This window comes from Rhodamnia argentea, chromosome 6 (assembly GCF_020921035.1).
Source record: "Rhodamnia argentea isolate NSW1041297 chromosome 6, ASM2092103v1, whole genome shotgun sequence".
NCBI lineage: Eukaryota > Viridiplantae > Streptophyta > Magnoliopsida > Myrtales > Myrtaceae > Rhodamnia > Rhodamnia argentea.
This window is the reverse complement of record NC_063155.1, coordinates 25,631,899-25,654,623: the sequence shown is the minus strand read 5'-3', so window position 1 is coordinate 25,654,623 and position 22,725 is coordinate 25,631,899. Positions and strand designations below refer to the sequence as shown.

Below are 22,725 nucleotides of genomic sequence, written 5' to 3'. Positions count from 1 at the left end.
CCAGACATATTATTCAACTGCAAAAGTGTAGGCACCTCCCAACTTAAGAGCAGCAAATAAACAGGTCCATCCGTTGGAGCTATACATCAAAATCCAATGACTTGCGATGCAAGTTTCTCTCTAGACCAAACACATCTACACCTAATAAGCATTTCCACCCGGTACAGTTGACGGGTCCCTGCAAGGAGTGTAGTTCTGGCTCTGATAGTTTGACATATTCCCAGCATCTCTTTGAGGCTCGGTATTGGACCATCCTTGATTATGTGAAGAACCTCCCACGTTTTGAGCAGCCCCCATGTCTTGCAGTGGCATTCCACCGTTGTAAGGCATCCCTCCCATATTGCTCTGGGGTGGCATCTCACCCCTGTTATATGACAGCAGTCCACCCATGTTGTTTTGGGGCGGCATTCCTCCCATGTTGTTCTGGGGTCGCATTCCACCCATGTTTTGGTGCGGCATTCCACCTATGTTGTCTTGGGGCCGCATTCCTCCCATATTGTTCTGGGGTCGCATTCCACCCATGTTGTTTTGAGGAGGCATCCCACCCATGTTGTTCTGGGGCGGCATCCCACCCGTATTGTTCGGAGGCATCCCACCAAAACTGTTTGGTGGCATTCCACCCCGGTTACGTTGAGGCATCCCACCATAGTTGCCTGGGGGCATTCCACCTTGGTTGTGCGGAGGCATTCCGCCAAAATTGCTCAGTGGGGGCATGTTGCCTTGAGGTGGAGGGTTCTGCATCCCTTGGTTATGCATAGGTGGCATGTCCCTGGCTTGGAAATCTCTGCTCTGCATATTTTCCCCCCTTCCAAAGTTCTTTGATTTGTTGAAACGGGGTCGTCCATTACGCGTGTTCCTCTCGCTTGCTTTAGCATTATTTCTCACCCATTCTTCGTGGTACTTGGGGTCATAAGGAACTGCTTGCCCGTTGATAAAAGGTTCACCTGACAAATGCAGAAAAAGAAAATATTATGAGATAGACAAGAGATCGAATGAAAGAAAGATGCAAGAGTTTCACAATGGGATATACCAAATTCGCTTGATTGATTTGAGACTGTTATATATGGCTTCCAACGAACAATAAGTCCAAAAAAGTAACATAGAATATAGCTAGGTCTTGATTGAGCTGCTGCAATGCATGGGAAGATGATAATAATACTTAAAGTAACCGAACGACTAACGTGGAAGGATTACCTGTCGCAAGACTCATCAGGCCTTGTGCTGCTACATAAACTCATGACTCATTCCTATAGTAACCATGAAGCCAAAACATGATATTTTTGTCCATCCCTAACCCAAATTTGGTTAGATTTGCAGTTGGAACGAACTTTTCTCTTTCTAAACATGTTTCCATTAAGCAAAGTTATCTGCTAAACAGTTAATAATTAACGACTCATGTCTCAATCACTATACTTAAGTACTAGTTGACATAACAAACCAGGTGCAATATCTATCCCAATAATAGTCAAGCAAGTATAGTCCACCAAGAACAAAATCTGAAGCAGCACAATTGCCTCATGATGAGGTCAACAAAGCAGTGATGTCAAAACTTAGCAGATGCAATATTGATCACGGATTTAGAAGATCAAGCTTCCATACCACCATAATCCTTATTCTTGACATCCAGGTATGAATCAGGAAGAACCCATCGCACTCTCGGCAAATCTGTGTAAGAAAATAGAACTGATTAGCACCACTTTTCAACAAGAGCAGCAAAAGAAACCAATCAGGACCCTTTACCCTTGATTTTGTGGGACAGCTCTTCAGATACAAGGGCTCCAAACGCATAGTAGTGCCTTGTTGAAACTGAGTAGATCTTCATCCTGGCTTCTTCGTCACTATAATAGCAAGTATCAAAGAGTGGTTAGAGACAAAATAAAAGGACCGCAATAAAGCAATAAATCGAGATGATAATGAAACAAGATCACTTCAAGAACCATTCCCTCAAAAATTAACAAGCAACCGACGCCTTCTCTTAAAAGAAAGGGAAAGGCACACAGAGACAGCATAATAATCACTGCACACACCACTGACCTTCCAACAATCTGCGCAAGCGTCTTAATATAACTATCGATGATATCATCCCTGGTAGGATCGCCTTCCGGCTTCTCCATTACGACGAGCCAGTGCTCGAAGTCGCAACCATCAAGAAGTATCGTCTCCTTCGGAGGGCGATTCGACCAGTTGGGGTTCGGATCGTTGAGCGACGACTTCGTCCTCGTCGAGAAGGAACAGGCGGACGAGGCCGCGGCGACGCGATGGGGGATCTCGGCGCAGGCTGCGGAGAGCGGGTGGAGGAGGGAGGAGAGGGAGAGAGGGGAGCGAGAGCGAGGCGTGGAGGCGGAGGAGAAGGAGAGGGAGCGAGAGAGGAGGGAGGCGAGGGCTAGCTGAGGCTTGGAGAGGAGGAGGGAGCGGGTGAAGAGCTGGGTCGCCATGGTTAGGGTTTTGCATGCGCTCTAAAACCCTGCGTTGGAGTCGATGAGTGACGAGCGAGGGAAATGAACAATGGCGGGGCCTCTTCCGGGGATTTTATGTCGTGGAATCCCCAAAATGCCATCGAGTTGTCGGGGAAATTGCAAATGTGACATTTTAGGGTTTCTATTTGTAATCTATTTACGTAAATGCCCCTGGGCTATCAGGAAAGTACCGGCCCAAAAACCCAAAAGAACAATTGGACCGGTAAAATTTGGCCCATTATACTAGGCATGGCGTGAAAAACAATTTTGCCTTTTATTTCGCGAAAAATGATTTATTTTAAAAAAAAATTCTAGAAATATTCGCTTGCATTGCTTTCAAAAATAAATGAACGAATGTTTTTACACCGAAATTGTTATCGATAATAATCATATTATTTATTTATTAATTATTTTCAAGCTTGTTTCACAAAAAATGATTGATTTAAAAAATATTTCTCTAAAAATGATCAACCCGAACATTCAGCCGCCCCTTGCTGCTCTTTTTGTTATGAAAATATCAATCCGATGTCAAGACAAGAAGTTTTTAGTAGAACACCTATGACAAGGCGAGGGCAACCCTTCCCTAAGGCTTGCGGAGGTTGAGGCCGGGTGAGGGAGGGAAAAAAGGAAAAGAAAAGAAAAAATAAAAGCAGATAAAAGAAGAAATAAATACTAATATTCGAAAATAAAATATTATTAAAAATTTATTCACTTCAAGACCTGTAGTACCAAGGCGAACGGCTAGCTTCAACATCGGCGATTTCCGACTAATGAGACCGAATTGGTAAAAGGTGAAAAGATTTATAGTTGAATCGGGAAAAGTGCAAAAAGATTTATGACTTTGTTGACAATTCCCCTTTCTTTTTCCTTCGATTTCTCTACTCTCTCTCACACATGTCCCTCTCGTTCCACGCATTGCACAACACAATAGCTACTGCCACCACATTGTTGGCACGATCGACCCGAATACCAATGCCATTACGGTGCCTAGCAACATGCCACCGCCATCTTTTCGCCGTCGGCCGGCATCGCCGGAGCGAAGTCACCCTGAACGCGTGCGCCGGCGCGCGCAGTCAGGGCAATTGCCTCTGCTCGTCGGGGTTTGTGGCTTCACCTTGCACGTTGTGAAAGGAAGACCGCCTTAGCAAACAAGAGGAAATAAATCTGAAAGGAAGACAATATGCTAGCAAAGTCAATGCGAGTCAACGGTCACCAGTTAGCGAGCCGCACCGCGCTTGTGCGCGGAAGCGAATGATACAAAAATTCCCCAAATCAAAGAAGTAATTGACGCAAGGGAATGGGCCGTGAGAAATAAAGTAAATTGCTTCATTTTTTTTTAAATATTATTTATTATTTTGGACCCAAAAAAAAAATATTATTTATTATTGTTTTGTGTGAATGCATAGGACAATGAAGTTATTATCGGTCCTTGACCAGACACGACATATAATAAATTATAATGCGCAGACAGAAGGAAAAGAAAGACCGCTGTGACTGTGAGGCGTTGGTCTCCTCCGTCAATGTCCGCCATTTTTTTTTCGAGCTTTGTCTTCACGTCGCCTCTTTTCACGTGATTCTCTCTCTCTCTCTCCCCCCACCATCTTCACTCTCTCTCTCTCACTAGACACATTGACTTTGACCCTTTTCTCACTCTCTCGCTCTCTCCCACTCGTTCTCCGCCACCATGCCTCCGCTCCCGCTCCGCCTCCTCGTCGTCGTTGCCGTACTGATCCTCGCCCCTCGTCTCGCCCTCTCCCACCTCTGCTCCACCCCACCCGGCGACCCGTGCCCGCCCTTCCCCTCCTCCTCCGCCCCGCCCTACCCCTTCTCCGCCTTACCCGGCTGCGGCCACCCCTCCTTCCAGATCCGCTGCGCCTCCCCCCACTCCCTCCTCTCCATCAACGGCCTCTCCTTCTCTCTCCTCCGCTACGACCCTAACTCCTCGTCCCTCACTCTCTCCCCTTGCCCCACGCCTCCGCCCTCCTCCCTCGACAACTGCTCGTCGCCGCCGCCGCCGCCTCGCTCCTCCGCCATCCCGAGCCGCACCATCTCGCTCTCCGGATCCCCGTTCCGCATCTCTGACTCTTCTTGCTCGCGCCTCTCCATGCTCCGCCCCTGCCCGCCGCCAAACCTCCCCAATTGCAGTCGCTGCCCGTGGGAGTGTAAGCTCATCAAGAGCCCTATTAATCTGCTTCGCGACTGCGGGTCCAATGCGCACCGTTTCAGCTCCCAGCAGGGTTGTCAAGCTGACGTTCTTGGCTATCTCGATAATGTCTTGAACTTTGGCATCGAGGTCGAGTTCGACTCGGCTCAGGACTCCTACTTCGCGAGTTGCCCCGCTTGTCGGGCCGATGGCGGTGTCTGCGGCTTCAACTCCTCCGACCCGGGAAAGCAGTTTATCTGCTTCCGCTCGCAGTCCCGGATCTCGCCGCCGTGGATCCGGCGCGGCAACCCGAACCGCGTTGCTGCGCTGGGGCTCATCTTCGCCTTGACGTGCCTACTGCTTCTGTTTTCGGGGATCGTCACGATCTTCCGGTCAAGGCGGCTCGGGGCCGCCTCTTCCTCGGAGGAAGATCCGAACGTCGTCTTCCTCCGCCGCCACCGCTTGGCGAGCCTCCTCCCGCCGGTGTTCACTTACGAGGAGCTTGAGGAATCCACAGACCGGTTCGACCCGAGACGGAAGATTGGCGACGGCGGGTTCGGGTCGGTCTTCCTGGGGAGGCTACGAGACGGCCGGACCGTCGCCGTAAAGCACCTGCACAAGCACCACAACGCCGCGGCGGCGGGGCGCGCGTTCTCCACCAAGTTGTTCTGCAACGAGATCTTGATACTCTCGTCGATCGACCACCCGAATCTCGTCAAGCTCCACGGGTACTGTTCCGACCCGAGAGGACTACTCTTGGTCTACGACTATGTCCCTAACGGGACTCTCGCCGACCACCTCCACGGTCCCAAGAGCTCGCACAAGAAAGGCTCGCTGACGTGGCCGGTGAGGCTTGACATGGCGGTGCAGATCGCCACGGCCATCGAGTACTTGCACTTCTCGGTGACTCCGCCGATAGTGCACAGGGACATAACGTCGTCGAACATATTCGTCGAGAAGGACATGAGGATCAAAGTCGGTGACTTCGGGCTCTCGAGGCTGTTGGTATTCGACAGGACGGGGAACCCATCATCTACGACCGATTCAGAGTACATATGGACTGGTCCTCAGGGGACGCCGGGTTACTTGGACCCGGACTACCACCGGTCATTCCGGCTGACGGACAAGAGCGACGTGTATAGCTTCGGGGTGGTGCTGCTGGAGCTGTTGTCGGGGATGAAGGCGGTGGATCAGGAGAGGGCCAAGGCGGAGATGGCGCTGGCCGACCTGGTGGTGTCGCGGATACAGACGGGGATGCTCCACGAGGTGGTGGACCCCGCGATGGCGGTTGGCGGCGGAGGGGAGGCAGCGATGGAGGAGGGTGTCTCCGCCGTGGCTGAGCTGGCGTTCCGGTGCGTCGCCGCGGACAAGGACGACCGGCCCGACGCGCGGGAGGTGGCGGAGGAGCTCAGGCGGATCAAGGGGCGAGCGCGCGGTGGGCCCGGTTTGAATATCGCCGCGGCAGTGGTCCCTGCCGACGTGGCAAGGGAATGAATTGTGGGGCGGGAGTATTTTTGTTAAATTTGAAGAATTATTGGGAGACAACGAATTTTAAGAGATGGGGTAAAGCATGTGGGAGAAGTTTGACCGGCGATGCGTGATGATGGATGGAGGTTGTTGTCAGAAGATAGTGTGGTCATCTCTGGAGGCAGAGATTTATAGGGTGGCGTTGATAGATCTTTTTGTCTTCCCTTCGTAACATGTCTCTGTTCTGTTCTGTTCTGTTCTTCTTGGCTTTCGCACGCAGATTTTTTGAACTCTTCTGAGATTTGATTGGGTTTGTGTTTTGCCACCGAAAAGACAAGGAGGGGCGAGAGAGAGAGAGAGAGAGAGAGTGAACTACGCTTGTCATTAATGCTTAATGAATGGGCGGTTATGATTAAGGTCATTAATGGAAAGATCGATTTCGGCCGTGTCGGTTTCCTTCTGTTTTGCTCGTTAGAATCGTTGATGCATAATATCATTTCCTGCTTCGCCTTACCAACAATTAATGAGTAATTTCTCCTTTTTCGTGTAAGGAAAGTCGAGGTAAAAAGTAAAAAGAGGGTACTTTCCAATCAGACTGTATTCCAAGTAAGTTTTTTATCGAGGTTCAAGGGAGTTGCAGAATTTGCAGGACACGGACTGGCATTGACCAAGGGTTTCTATCGGTGGTGCTCCGACCCAGCATAGAATTTACACCAAGCCAACTGCGTTCATCTCACAACAGGGAAAAAGAGAAAGGAAAATGTCGGTAAAGTCGCAAGCTACTTGAAATATGCACTTTCCATGGCTCGGAGCTTTTCGCTTATGACAGTGGCTTCCGGTTTGCCCATCAGCTTGTAGCCTCTCTCCTGAAATGAGATTTAGACAGATGCCGAAAAGTCATGAGGTGCATGAGATGGTTTCTGTCTGAGTGTTCTTATCAAGGTCGAGTGCAGTACCTGCAGCTGCCACAAGAAAGGAGCGCCCTCCCTTTTCTTAATCCGCTCCTCGATTGCTTCAGTCGCTGCAGCACTCGAGAGTTCGGAATCAGAAGAAAACCCACATGCTGTTTGGACAGCAAATAAGCAAGTGAATGATATACCTTTTGTAGCTTGTCCAGTACTTAGTAGCATAATGAACCACACTTCATTAAATACATCGAGCTGCTCATCTGATGCCCCGATCATCTAGCATGATGAAATGTATTAGTCGATCCTCAACACAGTATAGTCTAAAGAGACCTCAGTCGCACCAGTTCATAAGAGTACCTTGCAGTTATTGGCATCAAAATCTGGACCCAGCACTTCCAAGGCTTGTTCATACTTACCCCTCCCATAATCAAATATAGCTTCTGCAAGCTGAAGTAGTGGATTTTCGCATTCAAATAAAGCAATCTTTTCGACGGCACCAGAAAATTGAAAGGAAACTAATGCGGAACCAATAACAGTATAAACGAGGCCTTGAAGTTTAAGAACCAAGGTTCAGCTGTTGACTGGAAATAGCTGATCAAATCAAGCGTTTAAACCCATGCATGCCTCTAGATTAGAAAGGTTGTTGGTGATAAAATAATGTGGAATACTATAGACCGCAAGTTCAAGTGAAATAAAGTTAAAAAAGCATACTAGAAGAGAGTAAAAGTCTAATTCTCCTAAATAATAAAGTCGCCATGCATGGAAGTGCAAAGTAGTATTCAACAAACCAGGATCCCACTATGCATATATGATTGCTTCTTCTTGCTCATCCTGGAAAATCTACATCAATAAATAAATTATAATAAACAAATGGCAGCTGTGAAAAAAAAAAGGTGGGGTTGCAAGAAGCAAAATCCTCGTAACCTGGATTTCAGGCCACTGAATAGTTCTTCTGCTATAGAAAGTTCTCCCGAGTATGCCAAGGCCCATAAAGTCAACAAATCAAGATGCCATTCGATGTACCAAGTCTTCTGAAAAAATTTAGCAAACTTTCATACATAACCGAACTATTAAGATCCTGAATTATGATGTGGAAAAGAATGTTCACGTGATTTCATAATCACAAGTGCCAAAAATAAGAGAATCCTTTTTCATACAGAAATCATTCAGACATAATATCTCCCACTTACGTAACACGGTAATTATTTATAAAGAAGCATCTTTCGCATACCTTGGGGAGGAGGAGGAACCGGCGCGCACGCGCGGGGGGGGGTGGTGGTGGTGGTGGTTGTTGTTGTTGTTGTTGGTCATAAAAGAAGAATCTTTTATGAAAATTCAGCATAGATCAAAGAATCCGATTAAAGGCACATATATGGTTGCTCAATGTGTCAATATACTTATACTTCCATGGGGATTGTCTCTTTCAAACACTCTCATATCACAAAATCTAGCAACACTCAGAAGATGCCCCATAGAACAACATAATTTCTAGCAACTAATACGAGCATCTGCTAACTGTTGCAAACCACCATGCAGCAATCTGATGTCAATACTACTCTAGGCAAACGATATTGGCAATCCACATGCAGGCCATTTGATTGCTTCCCAATCCTTGTCACATGGAGGATTAAAGCAGATCATAGTGCAGATTTGAAGGGAAAAACCTGTTGTGCACAGCAGACTTATACAAGGCAAATGAGAAGGTTTCTGATACACCATTGACACAGCAATATTTTCTGTAATAACCACCAATTCTTCAACAGTTCAGATGTCGAAAAAATTCAGCCAAATCCAATAGGAGGCAAAAGGAAAGAAAGACCATATGTTTGATTTCCCTAAAAGATTCTCATATAGAGAAAAAAGGAAGAGAAGGCAGAAAAGGCAGCGAGAGCAGCGCGTATTCTCTTTGTGCACTCAAAGATGCTAAGGGTTAGCAATCTTGGAGTGTGCTGCTCACATTGCTTCCTTTTTATGGCAAAACAAGCAAAACATGGTCTTCACATCATTGCTACACAATTCTGAAATGTATGCACAACTTTCTTCATAGATGAGGTACCGATAGCAAACATTACCCTTATCCCCTTAATTGTGCAGTCAATATTGCGCTTTATTATTGTAATGCAGTCTAATCAGTCACTAAATTCTTGGACAACAAGGATACGATATGACTCACTTGATCTGTCAAACGGCAGACTAGTACTTTTAGGCGTTCCTCAAAGACATCTATGTGATCACGCACGTGAACCCGCAACAGCAGACCTAGAGCATTTAAGTACACCTGAATCCATAGCATACCTAGTCAATTCATAGTCAAGATGATCAATGTACCAAGTCAACTAAGAGAATAGATATTGACCTCGGCAGGCACAGCATCAGGCCTTTCCAATTCCTTCCATATATGATTATCATATATGTCAAGGACTTTTCTGATTGGAGAATGACCTTCCAAGTAGCAGAGTGCTACATGCCACCAATTGTGAGTCAACCTGAAAATGAAAAGTTACATTATGAACAAGAATACTGGAATTCATCATAATTCTCATTGATTGATACTCATACATGAATGATGAACAAGGGCTCCATGATGGCGAGCATGCTTCCATGAACTCTACTGCTTCTTTAAAATGACACTCATACTGGGAAACATGGCACAACTGCACAAGGACATAAACAACATCACTTCGAAATAACACATCAAGAAAAGAAAGAGTCATCGTATTTGAAGCCTTCAGAACTACTTGCTGGATAAGGAGGCAATTGTTCAAAAAACCATTAGCTGAAAACAAACTCAAGGATTTATCCCAGATTCCAATCATTAAGCGGAGAAGGAGTATGTTATCATACTCACGGCATGCTGTGCCCAACAATCCTCATTGTTTATCTCAAAACCCTTTTTTGCTGCCTTTTCAGCATCAGCCATTCGACCAAGCTCCAGTAAAGGAAAAGCAAGCATTCCATACACGTAATTTTCTTGTTGATTCTCTGGTAAAACCTGTTGAGTTAAGGAAATCATCATATCAGCAACTACGGGTGTGATTATAGGTGAAATAGAAAAAATGATGACCAATCAAATGTTTTGCTTCTTCAAGAAAAATAAAGCTGCAGTTATACTAGCTGGCACAGAAAAATAACGATATACATATGTATATATTAATCTTGGAATGATTGACAAAAATAAAACATTTGACAGAGGATTGGCACTTTATATCTTTGCGTTTGTTCATATTTGTGTACTGCTTAGATTACAGAGAGTTTGCTTCCTTGCAGGACTAGTGCCAGTTAGTATTGTGCCAACCAAAGTCCGTTTCTTTTACAAATGCAACTTAAAACCGAAAAAGAAGGAGGAAGAAAGAGAACCAGCAACCTGTTCAACAAGATTCAGGGAAAGATCCGGTCGACCCATGTAGAAGCATAATATTTGAGCCCTCTTCAAAGACACCAAATCTCTAGGGAAATCTTTTAAGAGCTGCAGACAATGAAAGAGACAATGTCGCATGTGGACTTCGGAGCCACACTAAATACTGAAATGGATGAAAATTTTGGGACTTGCTTTAAGTACCAAGACAACTTACAGAAAGGAATAAACTAACACAATATATTGTTTAGTGACATAAGCAATTATTCAGAAATATTATCAACTTCTTTTGTGCCTGTCTATGCACACGCACACACAATACTCCACATCTATATATGGCTCTGCTATTAGATCCTCAACGGATCAAATTTCTTGATAAGCAATGTTCACATAAACGAGTTGAAAAGCAAAGGCAAGGGAACATCTAACGAGGTTTTTCTTCTGCTTCAATGAGCATTCCATACATGACCCTTTTGGCTAACTATACGGCTCAAACTCTGACAAATGTTCTCTTAAATAGTAGGCTCTGTCAGTTACTAGAATATTCCCCAGCTGTTTCAGTCCATTTTACGGCTAATGTTTCTGTGAGCATAGTAGCTAAATAATCCCAACATGTTACATAAGGCAGATATTGCATAACTGTTCAATTTTTTGCAACTCTGCAACTTCTTCCATTCCTCTGTGTAAATAACCCCATTGGTTGATAATCAAGAACATCTTCACCATCTAGAGTGAGGATGAGACAAAGAACACCATGCATTGATGGGTGGTGAGGTCCAATATTGACTAACATAAGGTCTTTCGACCAGACACAAATTAACGTGCTCTCAGATGCAATGTTAACAAGATGTGCCAATCAACATAATTATCTAGCATGTCATGCTATTATGACTTACAAAAGGATATGAAAGACCCATTTTGACAAGACAAAACAAACTTCATACTGCAAATGTCTGAATGGTTAACTAAATAGTTAGGATGAAGGCATTTTCTCACTTGCAAAACAAGCAATAAAAAGACCAACAAAGACAAGTTTGCAATTATGAGAAATCATTATCGATGATGTAAATCCTTACGCAAGAAACTGAGACACTTTTTTCCCACTAACAAGAAAAGAAAGAATTCAAAAAACCTTTTGATGCAGCTCGAAAGCGGCCTCGTCGTCTCTGTTATCTGAAATCAAACTGCTGACAGCATTGAAAACAGCTTTTTCATATGGCGTAGCTTGTTCCTGCCCAGCGGAAAATTTATCAACGGACGAAAAGTCTAAATTTTCCGCTAACCTCCGTAGGAATTCCAGATAACAAGAGAGAACACACCAAAAAAAAAAAAGAGAGAGAGTATCTCACAAAACGAGACTTAGCAGCTTGAATAAGCGAAGGCAGACGAGAAGGATCGGCAGAACAGAGATAATGAGCAGCCAAAATGTTAGCTAAAACGCAATCTCCATCATGGTCCACTGCTTCAAGAATCACCGATCTCTTTCTACCGTAACTCAACACCTTCACGGACCCCAAAAAAGCTTGCATCAGAATTACGTCGAACACATGGCACGCATCAAGAAAGAGAACCCCAAGACGCAAACCTGCTGGTAGTAGGCGTTGATGGCGGAGACGCAGTCGTCCGACGAGGCGTTGACTCCGTATCCCCACGCGTCGAATCTCACGCCCTCTCCTCCCATCCGTCGCCTTTCTCGTCCTTGTTCACTTCTCCTCCTACCTGATTTCTATCAGCGAATGGCCTCGTCGAGCTCGTGAAGAAGAAAGAGGAGAGAAGATCCTGGGGCGAGGGCGAAAGGAGCAGTTCAAGCGTGTCGGATTCTTCAATAGAAGCTGCTTGCCTTATCTCTGTGGATTCGGACAAGTCGTTCTGGAATTATTGGAATTCCGTGGGATTATCACCTCCATATGCATAAATGTACGTGTCGAGTGTCAACAAGATTTCGTGGATTCCTACGTGGTCATTTGTCTGTTTCCGCTCTGTTCTCTCTCCTTAAAGCACTAATGACTTCCCACTTTTGGACATATCAAATTTGATTCATCGTTCATTAGTCATGGTAAGAAGATAGTTTTCTTACGACGGTATAATTAAGTAAATGGTGCTTGATTCAACTTTGACTCGACGTCGTTTCTAAATTTTTTCATTTACTTTTTTCACTCAATATGCAATATTTATTTATTCAATATGGTCCATGATTTTTTTTTTTTATAAATGATCAATCCAGTCCCTAAACTATATAAAAACGTACGATATTATCTTTTCATTAATTCAAGTTTAAGGACGAGATTGAACGTTTTCGTATAATTCATTGACTAAATTGAACATATACAAAAAGTTCAAAAACCACATTATCCAAATTAAAAGTTCGGGAATGATATTGTAAATTAAACTAAAATTCGGTATCCATATTAAATAAGTTAAAAGTTCATGGACCATGTTACATATTAAGTCTAAATTTAAAGATTATTTTTGTCATTTTCCCTTTTCTTATTCCGGGCTAGGGTATTAGGAGTAGTTTGGGCAGTTGCTATCGTTGTTGGAAGGGGACTTCTATGATCCTAGAATACATCTCCTATTTTTTTAAATAATTCCTATATAAACTCTTAAAATCAACGGGTTTATAATTAAAGGGTGAGGTTTATCTTTTCTTTTGTCCGACAGCCATTATAGTTTTCTGAAGATCCTTCGACACCCCTAGTTGAAACTGTTGGATGCTCTCTGTGCAAATGCATCACATTCAATTAGAGATTACACATCCCCCGGCAATATCTCTACCATGATCAAGCTATAAAAAACAGGATTTACTCAACAAGTGCCTTAGAGGCCGGCATTGATTGAGCAACTAATAGGAAGTGTCCAAATGGGCAAATATGAGAGGAAAAATTATCCAAAAAATTATAAATTTATTGTATGGCGGTCAATTCGGATATAAACATTTCAATTAAGGAAAGTTTCATTGACAGTGCTGTCGGGGACGGTACAATTTTAACCATAGATTTTCACACCATCACAGTCTATTTTGCATAAAATACTCGTTAATTGGGATCGTGCGGTCAGAAATTATTGACAATACTGTTAGATTATAAGGCTAACAAGTTCCTTGCATTGTGTTAATTTAGTTCTAAACCTTTTTGACGACTTGCCAATTATTCTTTTCGTTCAATTTTGGTCTCAAATAGGCGACGTTGCGGTTTAGTCGGCATCAACCGTCCTACATGATATGATGGTGCTTGACACAAATAATTTTTATTTTTTTCATTAATTTCGTGATTTTTTCCTTTTCTTTCATTTTTTCCATTTTACTCTCCACCGGCTATCGTCAAGCCTCGCACCTGCCAGCTCAAGTGAGAGACACCCATGCCTAGGATGTTGAGGGCCGCCTTTGCTAGCCTCAGGCAAGAGGGAAGGGTAGGCCTTAGCCCGCTCCAGTGAGAGTTATCCTCGCTTGAGGCCGACGACCTCCGCTAGCCATTGACAAGGCCTGGCGATGGCCAATGGTAGAAAAAAAATAAAGGAAAGACAAGAATAAAGAAAATTAAAGGAAAGGAAAAAAAAACAGTAAAAACTTTTCACGTCCGTGATTTTCAGTCTTAATTGGTCAGAAATCAAAATTTTTAGAATTAAATGAGCAAGTTTTCAAAAAGTTTAGGATTAAATTGATCCGATTGAAAAGTTTATGATTCAACATACCGTTATATAATAGGATTTTTGGATAATTTTCTCAAAATTACAAGATATTACTTGGAAAATTGGGTTATTCCAAATTTAGTACGAATGATTAGTGCCCATAATCCTATATTTTGTTTTACGGAGCATAACATTTTGAATTTTTAGAATAAATTGCACGGTTAATCTAAACTTGATATTCGACCAAAAAAAAAATCTAAACTTGATATCAAAATCAGGACTATCTGATTGGAATCGTCACACCACCGTTAATTTCCTCTGATTAAAGGGTTTTTTTATTAAATTGGGTTGACGGGTCATGATTAGCCTTGAAAAATAACAAGACCTAGGAGGGAAAGAAAACTGTAAAACGGAGCATCGACAAGCTATAAAAAAAAAAAAAAAACAGAATTTTAATAAGACAACAGTATAGTCAATGACGGTGTGTTGTGCACCACAGACGGTCTTTCGCAGGTAACTGTTGGATGACAATGGAAAAGTAGATTCATTATGCGTTTATTTTCTCGAAAAAAAGAATAATTTAAAAACTTCATCAGAATTGGCTGAAATTTCAATAAGTTGTTCGCCAGTCCTGGATTTGCACGTCGATCCATTTTGGCCTTTGAAATCCTTCTCGAATCACTCGATACTATTTACATAAAGAAAGGGTTAATATTACGGAAAATCTCAAACCGATACATATATAACAAATTCATGACGACCAAAAATTTCAAACTGGTACATTCATGATAAATTTACCCAAAACTGATATACCTATTACAAATTTACCCTCCGTTGATTTTCGTTAAATCTAACTTAAGTTGGATGGCATGTGACAGTTCACGGGTGTATACGTGTCACGGGTATATCAATTTGAGATTTTTCGTTATGTTAATCAAATTTAATGGAAGGTAAATTTGTTATAGGTGTACCATATTGAGATTTTTCTTGTTCAAAAAAATTAATTTAGTATAAATTTGTCACAAAAGTACCAATATCAAAAAAATAGTCTGAGGTAAATTTTTCATGGTCAAAAAATAATTTGGGGTAAATTTATTATAGGTGTACTGATTTGGGATTTTCCACGGTGTCTACCCTAATCGAAATCATAATACAATTTCATCGACTTATCGAATTGTGTGATCTCAACACAATTTAGCACACCAAAGTCGTTTGGCAAATATAAGAAATGCAATATTTGGACTCCATTTGTTTCGCAAAAAAAAAATATTTTGAAAAATATTTTTCTAAAAACGATCACATGTATTATTTAAAATAATTAATTGATAAAAAATATTTTCATCATTGATGAGTATTTTCGTAAATAATGAAAATATTTTTATTTATTTATTTTTTACCGATATCAACATCATTTTTAAGAAATTTTTTTTTAAATCATTTAGTTTTCGAAAAGCAACTGGAACCTGGGTGTACCTTTTTTTTTCCCCCGGCTTCGACAGAAGTGTCTTTCTACTCTCATATATGAGGAATGATTGATCTGCGAGTTATGCAATTAAATCCTCCATTATGGTACCAACATCATCATTACACATTCAACGGCGCGAAGAGCAATACGGTTTTCGTGGAAAAGCTCTTTTATGATTCCAAGTGCTCTCCGCTCAAGTCTTGATGCCTAAAAAATCTTGTGGCTCGCCTTCTATTCTGGACTGGCAGAAGATTAGGATGGTTCGGTTTCTTTATTAAGGACTTAAGAAATCTGTTTTGTTTATAAACTTTTAGACAATGCGCAATGCCACTTCTCAAATGTTAATTAATTGGTTTAAATCTCTTAATCCTGGCTTGATGTGCAAAAACATCCTTGACCTTTCAATTGTTTCGATTAGGTTCTTCAACTATTTAGCGCGAACCGTGCATTAGATCAAGAAAGCAAATCGCCTCTCATTACGGGTAGCGTCGTCTTCTTCCCTCTAACCCCCTATAGAGATCATGTTCAAGTAAAACCTAACGGTGGCATTTAATCGTCCACGTGCTCGGAAAGTGGCTTGCTTCTCTCGAATTACGAGGTAGCTTAAAATAGAGTAATTAATTACAGAGGGGTGTTATTAACATGATCCTACGCATTGTTTCGACATTACCGAGGTTTATGGAATCGAACGATGCACGTTTGCGGATGCAATGCATACAAACCTTATTTGCAACTACGAGATTATGGCCTGCCATTCTTCAAACACACAGCGAATTTCAAGAAGAAGGTGTTTTTTTTTTTTTTTAGGTAATTGTGATCATCCGTGCCATCAAGGACCATGGCACGATCACAAGGAATGGTTTAGATCTTACTCGGATTTGATTACTTGTTATGCGATCAAATAAGAGAGGCTACAAGTTTAAATGTACTAATTGTAACGGTTAACTTCTAGGACTAACGCGGTCGACTTTTAGTATGTCATGGGATCTTCAACTCAGAAATGGGAAATCACATATTCGAACCGCACCAAATGCCTGCAAATCATTTTGGATTAGAGCTACATAGGGTCTGGATTTAATTGATTCATGGGGCTCTCCCGGAGCTCCTTCGACATTTGTACAATATGGTAAGTGGTGAAGAACAATAGTTCCAACTCTCAATGAATTTGATTAAGTATTCAACCTTTTGAATCGGACTAGCCGCGTCTTTCATTTGAATAACCGCATCTTCCAATTAAAATAGATGCGGATGCCATACCGATTATTTTGCAAGTTGATACGTATTATTGTATTTGAATAGGGCAAGAGCATCCGTGTGAATTAGTAAAGAGCAAGGTTGAAGGAAGCGCGTCACGATATTAGAAAAAAGTAAAAAAGGGAAAAAGAAAAAATAGAAGCAGGAAGAAGAGTCCAGACTACAAAGCATCCATGGGGAATAGAAAAAGAGAGCCAAGCTACCGAAAGTAACCCCAAAAAAACAAAGAATCAATGCAAAACGAAGAGAGAAGAGCACATGCTCCCCCCCACTGGACTTCCCTAACGGAAGCTTGGAACGATCAGATGCAAATCCGTGCAGACCGGTCCTCGGATCCAGCATTGTTCAGATGAAAGATTAGGCAAATCCCATAAAATACCATAGCAAGCAACTGATGAATTGTGTTCACTTCTTTGGCTCTAGCTCTCTCTTATTTCGTAAAAAAATCTTTCATGACTTTGGACTAATGAACGATGACGTCATAAAAAAAATTGATCTCACACACATAATAAATAGATTAATGTAAATCATGTGGGATTTACGAAGAGAAATGATTAAGTGACATTTTTTAACATAAAAAAATAAATTATTATAAATTATTATGTGGTCTATTTCCTTCAAAAAATAAAAATAAAAAAATTACGTTAAACGGTTATTTTAGCAAAACCCGTTTACAAAACATGGCTCGATCGCTCGCTTAAGCTCCTTCCAGTTCGCTTAAAATAGAAGCAGCACTCAGAACTCCTCTCCTCCCACTCCACGCATTCAACCTCAGACAAAAAAAGAACATGAAGCGACTCAATCCCTCTCCTACCGAGCTGTTCATCTCCTTCTTCGCCTTCTCCGCCCTCTTCCTCATCCCCTCGACCTCCGCCCAGACCTGCCGGACCGCCTGCGGAAAGCAGTCCCTCCGCTACCCCTTCGGGAGCGGCCCGGGCTGCGGCGACCCCCGCTACCAAAGCCGCACCACCTGTGACGAGGCGCAGCAGGAGCTCACCCTAACCACCCACACGGGGTGCTACCCCGTCACCGCCATCGACTATGCCGCGCAGGTCATCTACATCTCCGACCCAACCATGTCCACGTGCGCGTGCTCCCAGGATAGCCGCGGCTTCGGCCTCGACTGGGACGCCCCCTTCTCCATCCACGACAACACCATCTTCGCCCTCCTGGACTGTTCCACCTCTACCTCCCCCATATACGGCCCCGCCGCCCCGGGGAATTCCACCTCCTCCTCCTCCTCCTCCTCCTCCCCTCTCTGCGACGCCGAGGGCACTTCCATATGCAGCTTCCTGTACTCGTGCCACGCCATAAGCATGATGAACCAGCCTATCTCCTCGTGCTGCGTGTACACGCCAGTAGACCTCGGGCCGGCCTACGAGATGGACCTCGGCAAACTCAAGTGCAGCTCGTACTCGGCATTCTACAGCTTCGACGGGCAGGAGTTGGACCCCGACCGGTGGAAGTACGGGATCGCGCTCAAGTATAAGTTCAACGTGTATAACGAATACCCGAGCTCGTGCGCCCAGTGTGAGAGGAGCGGCGGGGCTTGCGGCTATGGCGGGGCTTATGACACGTTCGTGTGTAGTTGCCCCGAAAGCGGGCTGAACACCACCTCAGACTGCTTCTTCGTGGCGTCGTCCTTGAGTGAAGCTCCCGGACACATTCTTGCTCCGCATACAGGTTAGCATAAACCTTAGGCCTGTCTACTAAAACTAATTTACCATGGGACATGGGAATTTTAGGCAATTAAATTTGGTTTATAAAATTTGCATGCTAAATGATGCGACAGTCTGGCAGACTATAAGTGGTCAATTAAACAAACGGGTCATATTCGACGACCTGTAACAGTCCGCTGCTTCAATCGGTACATGAATTTTGGAAATCGGACTTAACAAATATAGTATTTCTCTATTGTCGATTCGTTCATCTGTAGGCGGTACATTGACTACACAATGGTTCTACAACATATCTTTTCTTTATTCGGATTTGGCTGTCCATTCTTCATATCTGCTAATTTTTGCTTCAGGAACAGGGGCTTTGCTTCACTCAGTGGTCTCCATTTTGTCGCTGGTCATGATCCGAGCGCCATAAAACCATCGATGGAGTTCACAATAAAGCGCCCGGTCTCAGCCATGCTTTGCGCGGAGAAGCTGGTGATTCTTCAGCCGCGAGAAACTCGTGTTTGCTCCGGCGATTAATGATGTAAAGAAAACCAAGTCATCGCTCACTGACAATTGAATTATGGAAAGACAGACAGACAATAGCCTCGCTATTCTCTCTTTTCCTTCTTCTTCACTCCAACAATGATCTTCGTATGACCAAGGAGCTAGAAATGGTTTTTTACTTCCTAATGAGATTCGCAAACCGGAGTCACATAGGTCCGGCTGTACAACACCCCGAGGTAGAGTCAGGAAGGGCCCCGGAACCAGTATGGTCGGTCCGACCCGATCCGGTTCGCGAGAGATCCGATTTGCTTTCCCCTTTTCCGAGAGACCGGCCCGAATGGTGCCCAGACTGGATCCGATACTGCCGGTTTCGGGGGCAAAACCAGCCTGGAATCTAGGACTTCTAGGGAACACTATAAGCCGTTGTTTCAAAGCCGAGTTTATTCTAGTTAAAAAGTGACGGGCTTCCAAAGCTAGACGCTATTAAATAATTCTCCTTGGCCACATTGAGAGCAATATGATACATCGCACCGAATATGATTCCCGCATTTGAGAGGCGTTACGCTTGATGCCCACTGAAAACGGAATCACTTTCATTGTAAAGGTCGGCCTTGGCAGACATGGCCATAGATAGGAAGGGCGGAAGAAAAATGACATTTCGCCCGATATTAGCTGTGGGCTCTTTCACTGGTTATCACCTTGATTACCTGCCGTACATAATTTTCTTTCAAATGACTAGAGAAGCTATGCGACTAGAAATCAATCCCTACAATCGAAGTTATGTGCATCGTGAATATTGATTATTCCAGTTCTTTTGGTTTTTTTTGGGTGCAAAATCAATTTTATAGAATTTATATAATAGTTCAAGATTTTTAAGCTATATTCAATTATTCTCAGGGAAATGCTTTCCTGACAAGATTGTCGGGGATGGTACAATCTCAACCGTAGATTCACACACTATCACCGCGTATTTTGCATAAAATATTCATTAATTAGGAGAAAATACGATCAGAAATAAGCGATAGAACAGTTAGACTAACAAATTAGCAACTTCTTTATTTTGACCGTCGTGGGAGTAGCTCATCCGTCTAACGTTTCAAAACCATTCTTCTCGGTAGAGCGTACGCAAAGCACTTAAAAAAAGACAGATTCTAAAGCAAAAAGTAAGCTCCTACTGGTATTGCCTTGCCCTGCCCCAGCAAAGTTTCGATCCTAGCTTCGCCATCGTCTAGGGTTCTTCGAGCATTCACTGGGCATCGCCGTCGTCCTGGGCACACCGCGTAATTATTAAACCACGGCGAGGCTCTCCGCAGATGAGTTTAGTAAGCTCGGCTAGGTAACACTTCAATTGATAGGAATCTCTATACTTCAGCCGGTAATAAGTGACCTCCTAAGCCCTTTTCCTCAGTCGAAAGATGTATACATCCGTGGCATTTAGTGCTGGCCCATTTTCAGATAGGACAAAATCTGCTCAAGCATTCCCTTTGAAAGAAGCCCACGTGGCCTCTTAATTGAATCAACAGGAGGCTGATGTCATGGGCCGATAGATTCTTGGTCACGGAATAGCCTACGTAAGGCTGGTGAGTCAAGAACACCAGGCCAACCTTCCTTCTAAAGATTATTCCTAAAAATAGTACAGTGAATTGCATTCTTAGCGGATCGTAACACGTCTAGTTAAGCTCGGCCATCCAGTCCATCGAATTGGTACAATCATTGATTTCAGTCCACCTACTGGAAGGATCCTACTTTAGTAGCATTTGTCACAGGCCGACGTATTCTTAATCGCCGAATAGCCCGTGTGAAGCCCGGTAAGCCGAGAACACCATGCCAGCCTTCCTTCTAAAGATTGTTCTTGAGAACGGTATTGCGAATCGTATCCTCACACCGAATCGTATCACTATCGGTTTAGCTCAAGTATCAAGTCCCTCGAGCGAGACATACATAAATAGTTCGATACAACAACCGATTTCGATCTACCATGGCCTCATCAAGAGAACGACATTAGCTTCCAGCCAGTTTGTGTACCTCGCCTTCCAAGATCCTCTAAGATGATATTCATTTCACTCCAAGAATCTTAGGATAAACACCCTGTCGCTGCTCCCACAAACCAATTGTACCCTTTGCATCACTCACTCTCCGCTTTGATGCCACAGAGCTCCACTCTTCTGCTCCCAACGGTAGGAGAGAATTCGGTCCATGACACTAAGATGGGGCTAATCAGTCCCGCTAGATATTAAGTGAAGAACAAGAAGGGGTCCAGATCAACGAACAACTTTCCCACGTGCAATATCAGTTGTTTTCTCTCGTGACAACCGCACTGCAAACGCCAAAGGGTTCAGATATTCTGCCCTCTCTGAATCGGGGCGATTTCATCGGTCGCTGGACAGTCGTTCCAACACGTGCTTCTTGTAGTCCACGAATTGGTTATTCCGATTGTTGGACTCGACGATCGACTCGCGTTTCTCTTTCATTCGTCCCAGCTTTTAGCGGATCATAATTAAGCTTCCTTTCCGCAGATTCCTTGCGGCAGGATAAGATCGACTACGTTCCCTGCGACAAGGAAGCACTCGCGCGGCAATTTATGAGCAGGCCCACGATGGGACACAGACGTTGGAACCGACGCCACCAAGGCATTATGGGAGTTGCGGTGTTCATGTGCGAGATGAAGTTCTCTAACTAACGACTTAGTTCTGCCTCATGAAGCTGCGTAATTGATTGGGACTTGGCCTCGGAAGCCTCGTACAAGAACTGAGCAACAACTACAAAACATAACACTGGCTCGATCGTGAGTCGTACCAACTAGTCAGATTACCGCAGGGGGCACACATGGCCGATGATGATAGTCACAGTGCGGGACCCCACGCGAAAAGGGTAGGAAAGCTTATAAGGATTAAGCGTATAACCACAACGAAATAGAGAGTTAATGCGAGAAAGAAAAATCAACATTCAGCATAAGATTTAACTATAATTAGCATTTCTCGTGTCTCTATCGCAACGGAGAATGATATTATATCTAGACTACTTAATAGTTATTCATGGGTTCAAACCCAAACTATCAATAAAATACGAAGCCAAACAGTAAAAGACCTCTAGCAGCTTGGAAGCGCAGCCCCTGCGAACCCCATTAGGCGGCTCTCGTGCTTTCGTGTCAATGGGGAGCGAACCATACCCCAACAAAACTTTCATTGCTTTTTGCCGAATGAGGCGGTATCACTTATCACCACTAGCAAAGGGAGTCACCATATTGATGAACATCAATCACAAATTTCATTGTCACGGCATGCACTCGATTCGTGTTTTTATGTCTAATGCATGAGAGTCATTTGATTCAATGAGATTCTCGTGAGGCTCCTGCGATTTGACCGCTCTCCTATTTGAAATTCACATGAATTGAGTGCTTGAAAAAAAAACTGTAATCAATGTACATGAGACATGCTGAATTCATGGTCTTTTCCAAAATGGCGTCGAATCGATCCAATGCTTCAGTGAAAAAAATGCTATCAAAATCTTGGCTGGTCGAATCGGATTTGATGCCTCGGCATGCGGTTTGATCGGTCGAAATCGGCCAGAATATTCAAATCGACGCCGGTTCGGCACAAAGGTTGAAATGGCCCATCCTCAAATCAATGCCTTAAACCGCAACTGATTTGATATGTCTGAAATTCGGACAGCATTTTCTTCGAACCACCGATTGATGATGGTGGGAGCACCGAAGTTGAAAGGAAGGGAAAACCAGGGGACTTGTCTCAAGGCAAAGGCACACGAAATGGTATAAAATGCTCTGCCTTTTGCGATCCCAGCAAGAACCATCAAAAAAATTTAAAAAAAAAGTTAAAACCAAGAACGCAACTCCCAAACATGAAGACGCAATATTCCCTTTTA

At 43.6% G+C, this 22,725-nt stretch overlaps 4 protein-coding genes across 10 annotated transcripts; 2 read left to right on the top strand and 2 right to left on the bottom strand.

The window, feature by feature from the left end:
* Positions 1–4: 4 nt before the first annotated feature.
* On the bottom strand, positions 5–2,547 carry LOC115757291 (multiple organellar RNA editing factor 8, chloroplastic/mitochondrial-like). 4 transcript variants are annotated; one of them, XM_048280948.1, is made up of 5 exons: positions 2,035–2,547; positions 1,741–1,838; positions 1,600–1,665; positions 519–944; positions 5–464 (listed from the first exon to the last, which is right to left on the bottom strand). In XM_048280948.1, exons 1-5 carry the CDS (start codon positions 2,433–2,435, stop codon positions 142–144), a joined length of 1,314 nt encoding a protein of 437 aa, XP_048136905.1. In that variant the 5' UTR covers positions 2,436–2,547; the 3' UTR covers positions 5–141. The 4 variants fall into 4 exon arrangements, with proteins under 4 accessions (XP_048136905.1, XP_048136904.1, XP_030553343.1 ...); XM_048280947.1 differs by having other exon boundaries at positions 5–837; positions 886–944; positions 2,035–2,546; XM_030697483.2 differs by having other exon boundaries at positions 5–920; positions 1,603–1,665; positions 2,035–2,546.
* A 1,413-nt stretch (positions 2,548–3,960) lies between these two features.
* On the top strand, positions 3,961–6,514 carry LOC115757228 (LEAF RUST 10 DISEASE-RESISTANCE LOCUS RECEPTOR-LIKE PROTEIN KINASE-like 1.5). Its single transcript, XM_030697376.2, has one exon. The coding sequence runs from the start codon at positions 4,141–4,143 to the stop codon at positions 6,091–6,093; it is 1,953 nt and encodes a 650-aa protein (XP_030553236.1). The 5' UTR covers positions 3,961–4,140; the 3' UTR covers positions 6,094–6,514.
* Positions 6,515–6,649: 135 nt separating this feature from the next.
* On the bottom strand, positions 6,650–12,060 carry LOC115757275 (tetratricopeptide repeat protein 38-like). Of its 3 annotated transcripts, none has more exons than XM_048280946.1 (14): positions 11,915–12,060; positions 11,679–11,831; positions 11,462–11,560; positions 10,339–10,440; positions 9,823–9,966; positions 9,534–9,628; positions 9,331–9,460; positions 9,148–9,252; positions 7,899–8,023; positions 7,763–7,814; positions 7,332–7,421; positions 7,166–7,250; positions 7,023–7,087; positions 6,650–6,932 (listed from the first exon to the last, which is right to left on the bottom strand). In XM_048280946.1, the coding sequence occupies exons 1-14, from the start codon at positions 12,008–12,010 to the stop codon at positions 6,846–6,848; spliced, it is 1,428 nt and encodes a 475-aa protein (XP_048136903.1). In that variant the 5' UTR covers positions 12,011–12,060; the 3' UTR covers positions 6,650–6,845. The 3 variants fall into 3 exon arrangements, with proteins under 3 accessions (XP_048136903.1, XP_030553307.1, XP_030553324.1); XM_030697447.2 differs by having other exon boundaries at positions 7,899–8,005; XM_030697464.2 differs by having other exon boundaries at positions 7,899–8,002.
* A 5,353-nt stretch (positions 12,061–17,413) lies between these two features.
* On the top strand, positions 17,414–19,099 carry LOC115757332 (wall-associated receptor kinase-like 15). 2 transcript variants are annotated; one of them, XM_048280952.1, is made up of 2 exons: positions 17,414–18,358; positions 18,711–19,099. In XM_048280952.1, exons 1-2 carry the CDS (start codon positions 17,464–17,466, stop codon positions 18,767–18,769), a joined length of 954 nt encoding a protein of 317 aa, XP_048136909.1. In that variant the 5' UTR covers positions 17,414–17,463; the 3' UTR covers positions 18,770–19,099. The 2 variants fall into 2 exon arrangements, with proteins under 2 accessions (XP_048136909.1, XP_030553381.1); XM_030697521.2 differs by having other exon boundaries at positions 18,705–19,099.
* Positions 19,100–22,725: the final 3,626 nt, after the last annotated feature.

Coding starts and splice junctions, on each gene's coding strand:
- LOC115757228 (XM_030697376.2), top strand. CDS start 4,141: ATGCCTCCGCTCCCGCTCCGCCTCCTCGTCGTCGTTGCCGTACTGATC.
- LOC115757275 (XM_048280946.1), bottom strand. CDS start 12,010: ATGGGAGGAGAGGGCGTGAGATTCGACGCGTGGGGATACGGAGTCAAC. Junction 10,441..11,461: donor CTTTCGAGCTGCATCAAAAG/GTTTTTTGAATT, acceptor CATTGTCTGCAG/CTCTTAAAAGATTTCCCTAG. Junction 9,967..10,338: donor CCCTGAATCTTGTTGAACAG/GTTGCTGGTTCT, acceptor TTAACTCAACAG/GTTTTACCAGAGAATCAACA.
- LOC115757332 (XM_030697521.2), top strand. CDS start 17,464: ATGAAGCGACTCAATCCCTCTCCTACCGAGCTGTTCATCTCCTTCTTC. Junction 18,359..18,704: donor CATTCTTGCTCCGCATACAG/GTTAGCATAAAC, acceptor TTTTTGCTTCAG/GAACAGGGGCTTTGCTTCAC.
- LOC115757291 (XM_030697476.2), bottom strand. CDS start 2,435: ATGGCGACCCAGCTCTTCACCCGCTCCCTCCTCCTCTCCAAGCCTCAG. Junction 1,839..2,034: donor CTTGCGCAGATTGTTGGAAG/GTCAGTGGTGTG, acceptor TTGCTATTATAG/TGACGAAGAAGCCAGGATGA. Junction 1,666..1,740: donor GCTGTCCCACAAAATCAAGG/GTAAAGGGTCCT, acceptor TTTCTTACACAG/ATTTGCCGAGAGTGCGATGG.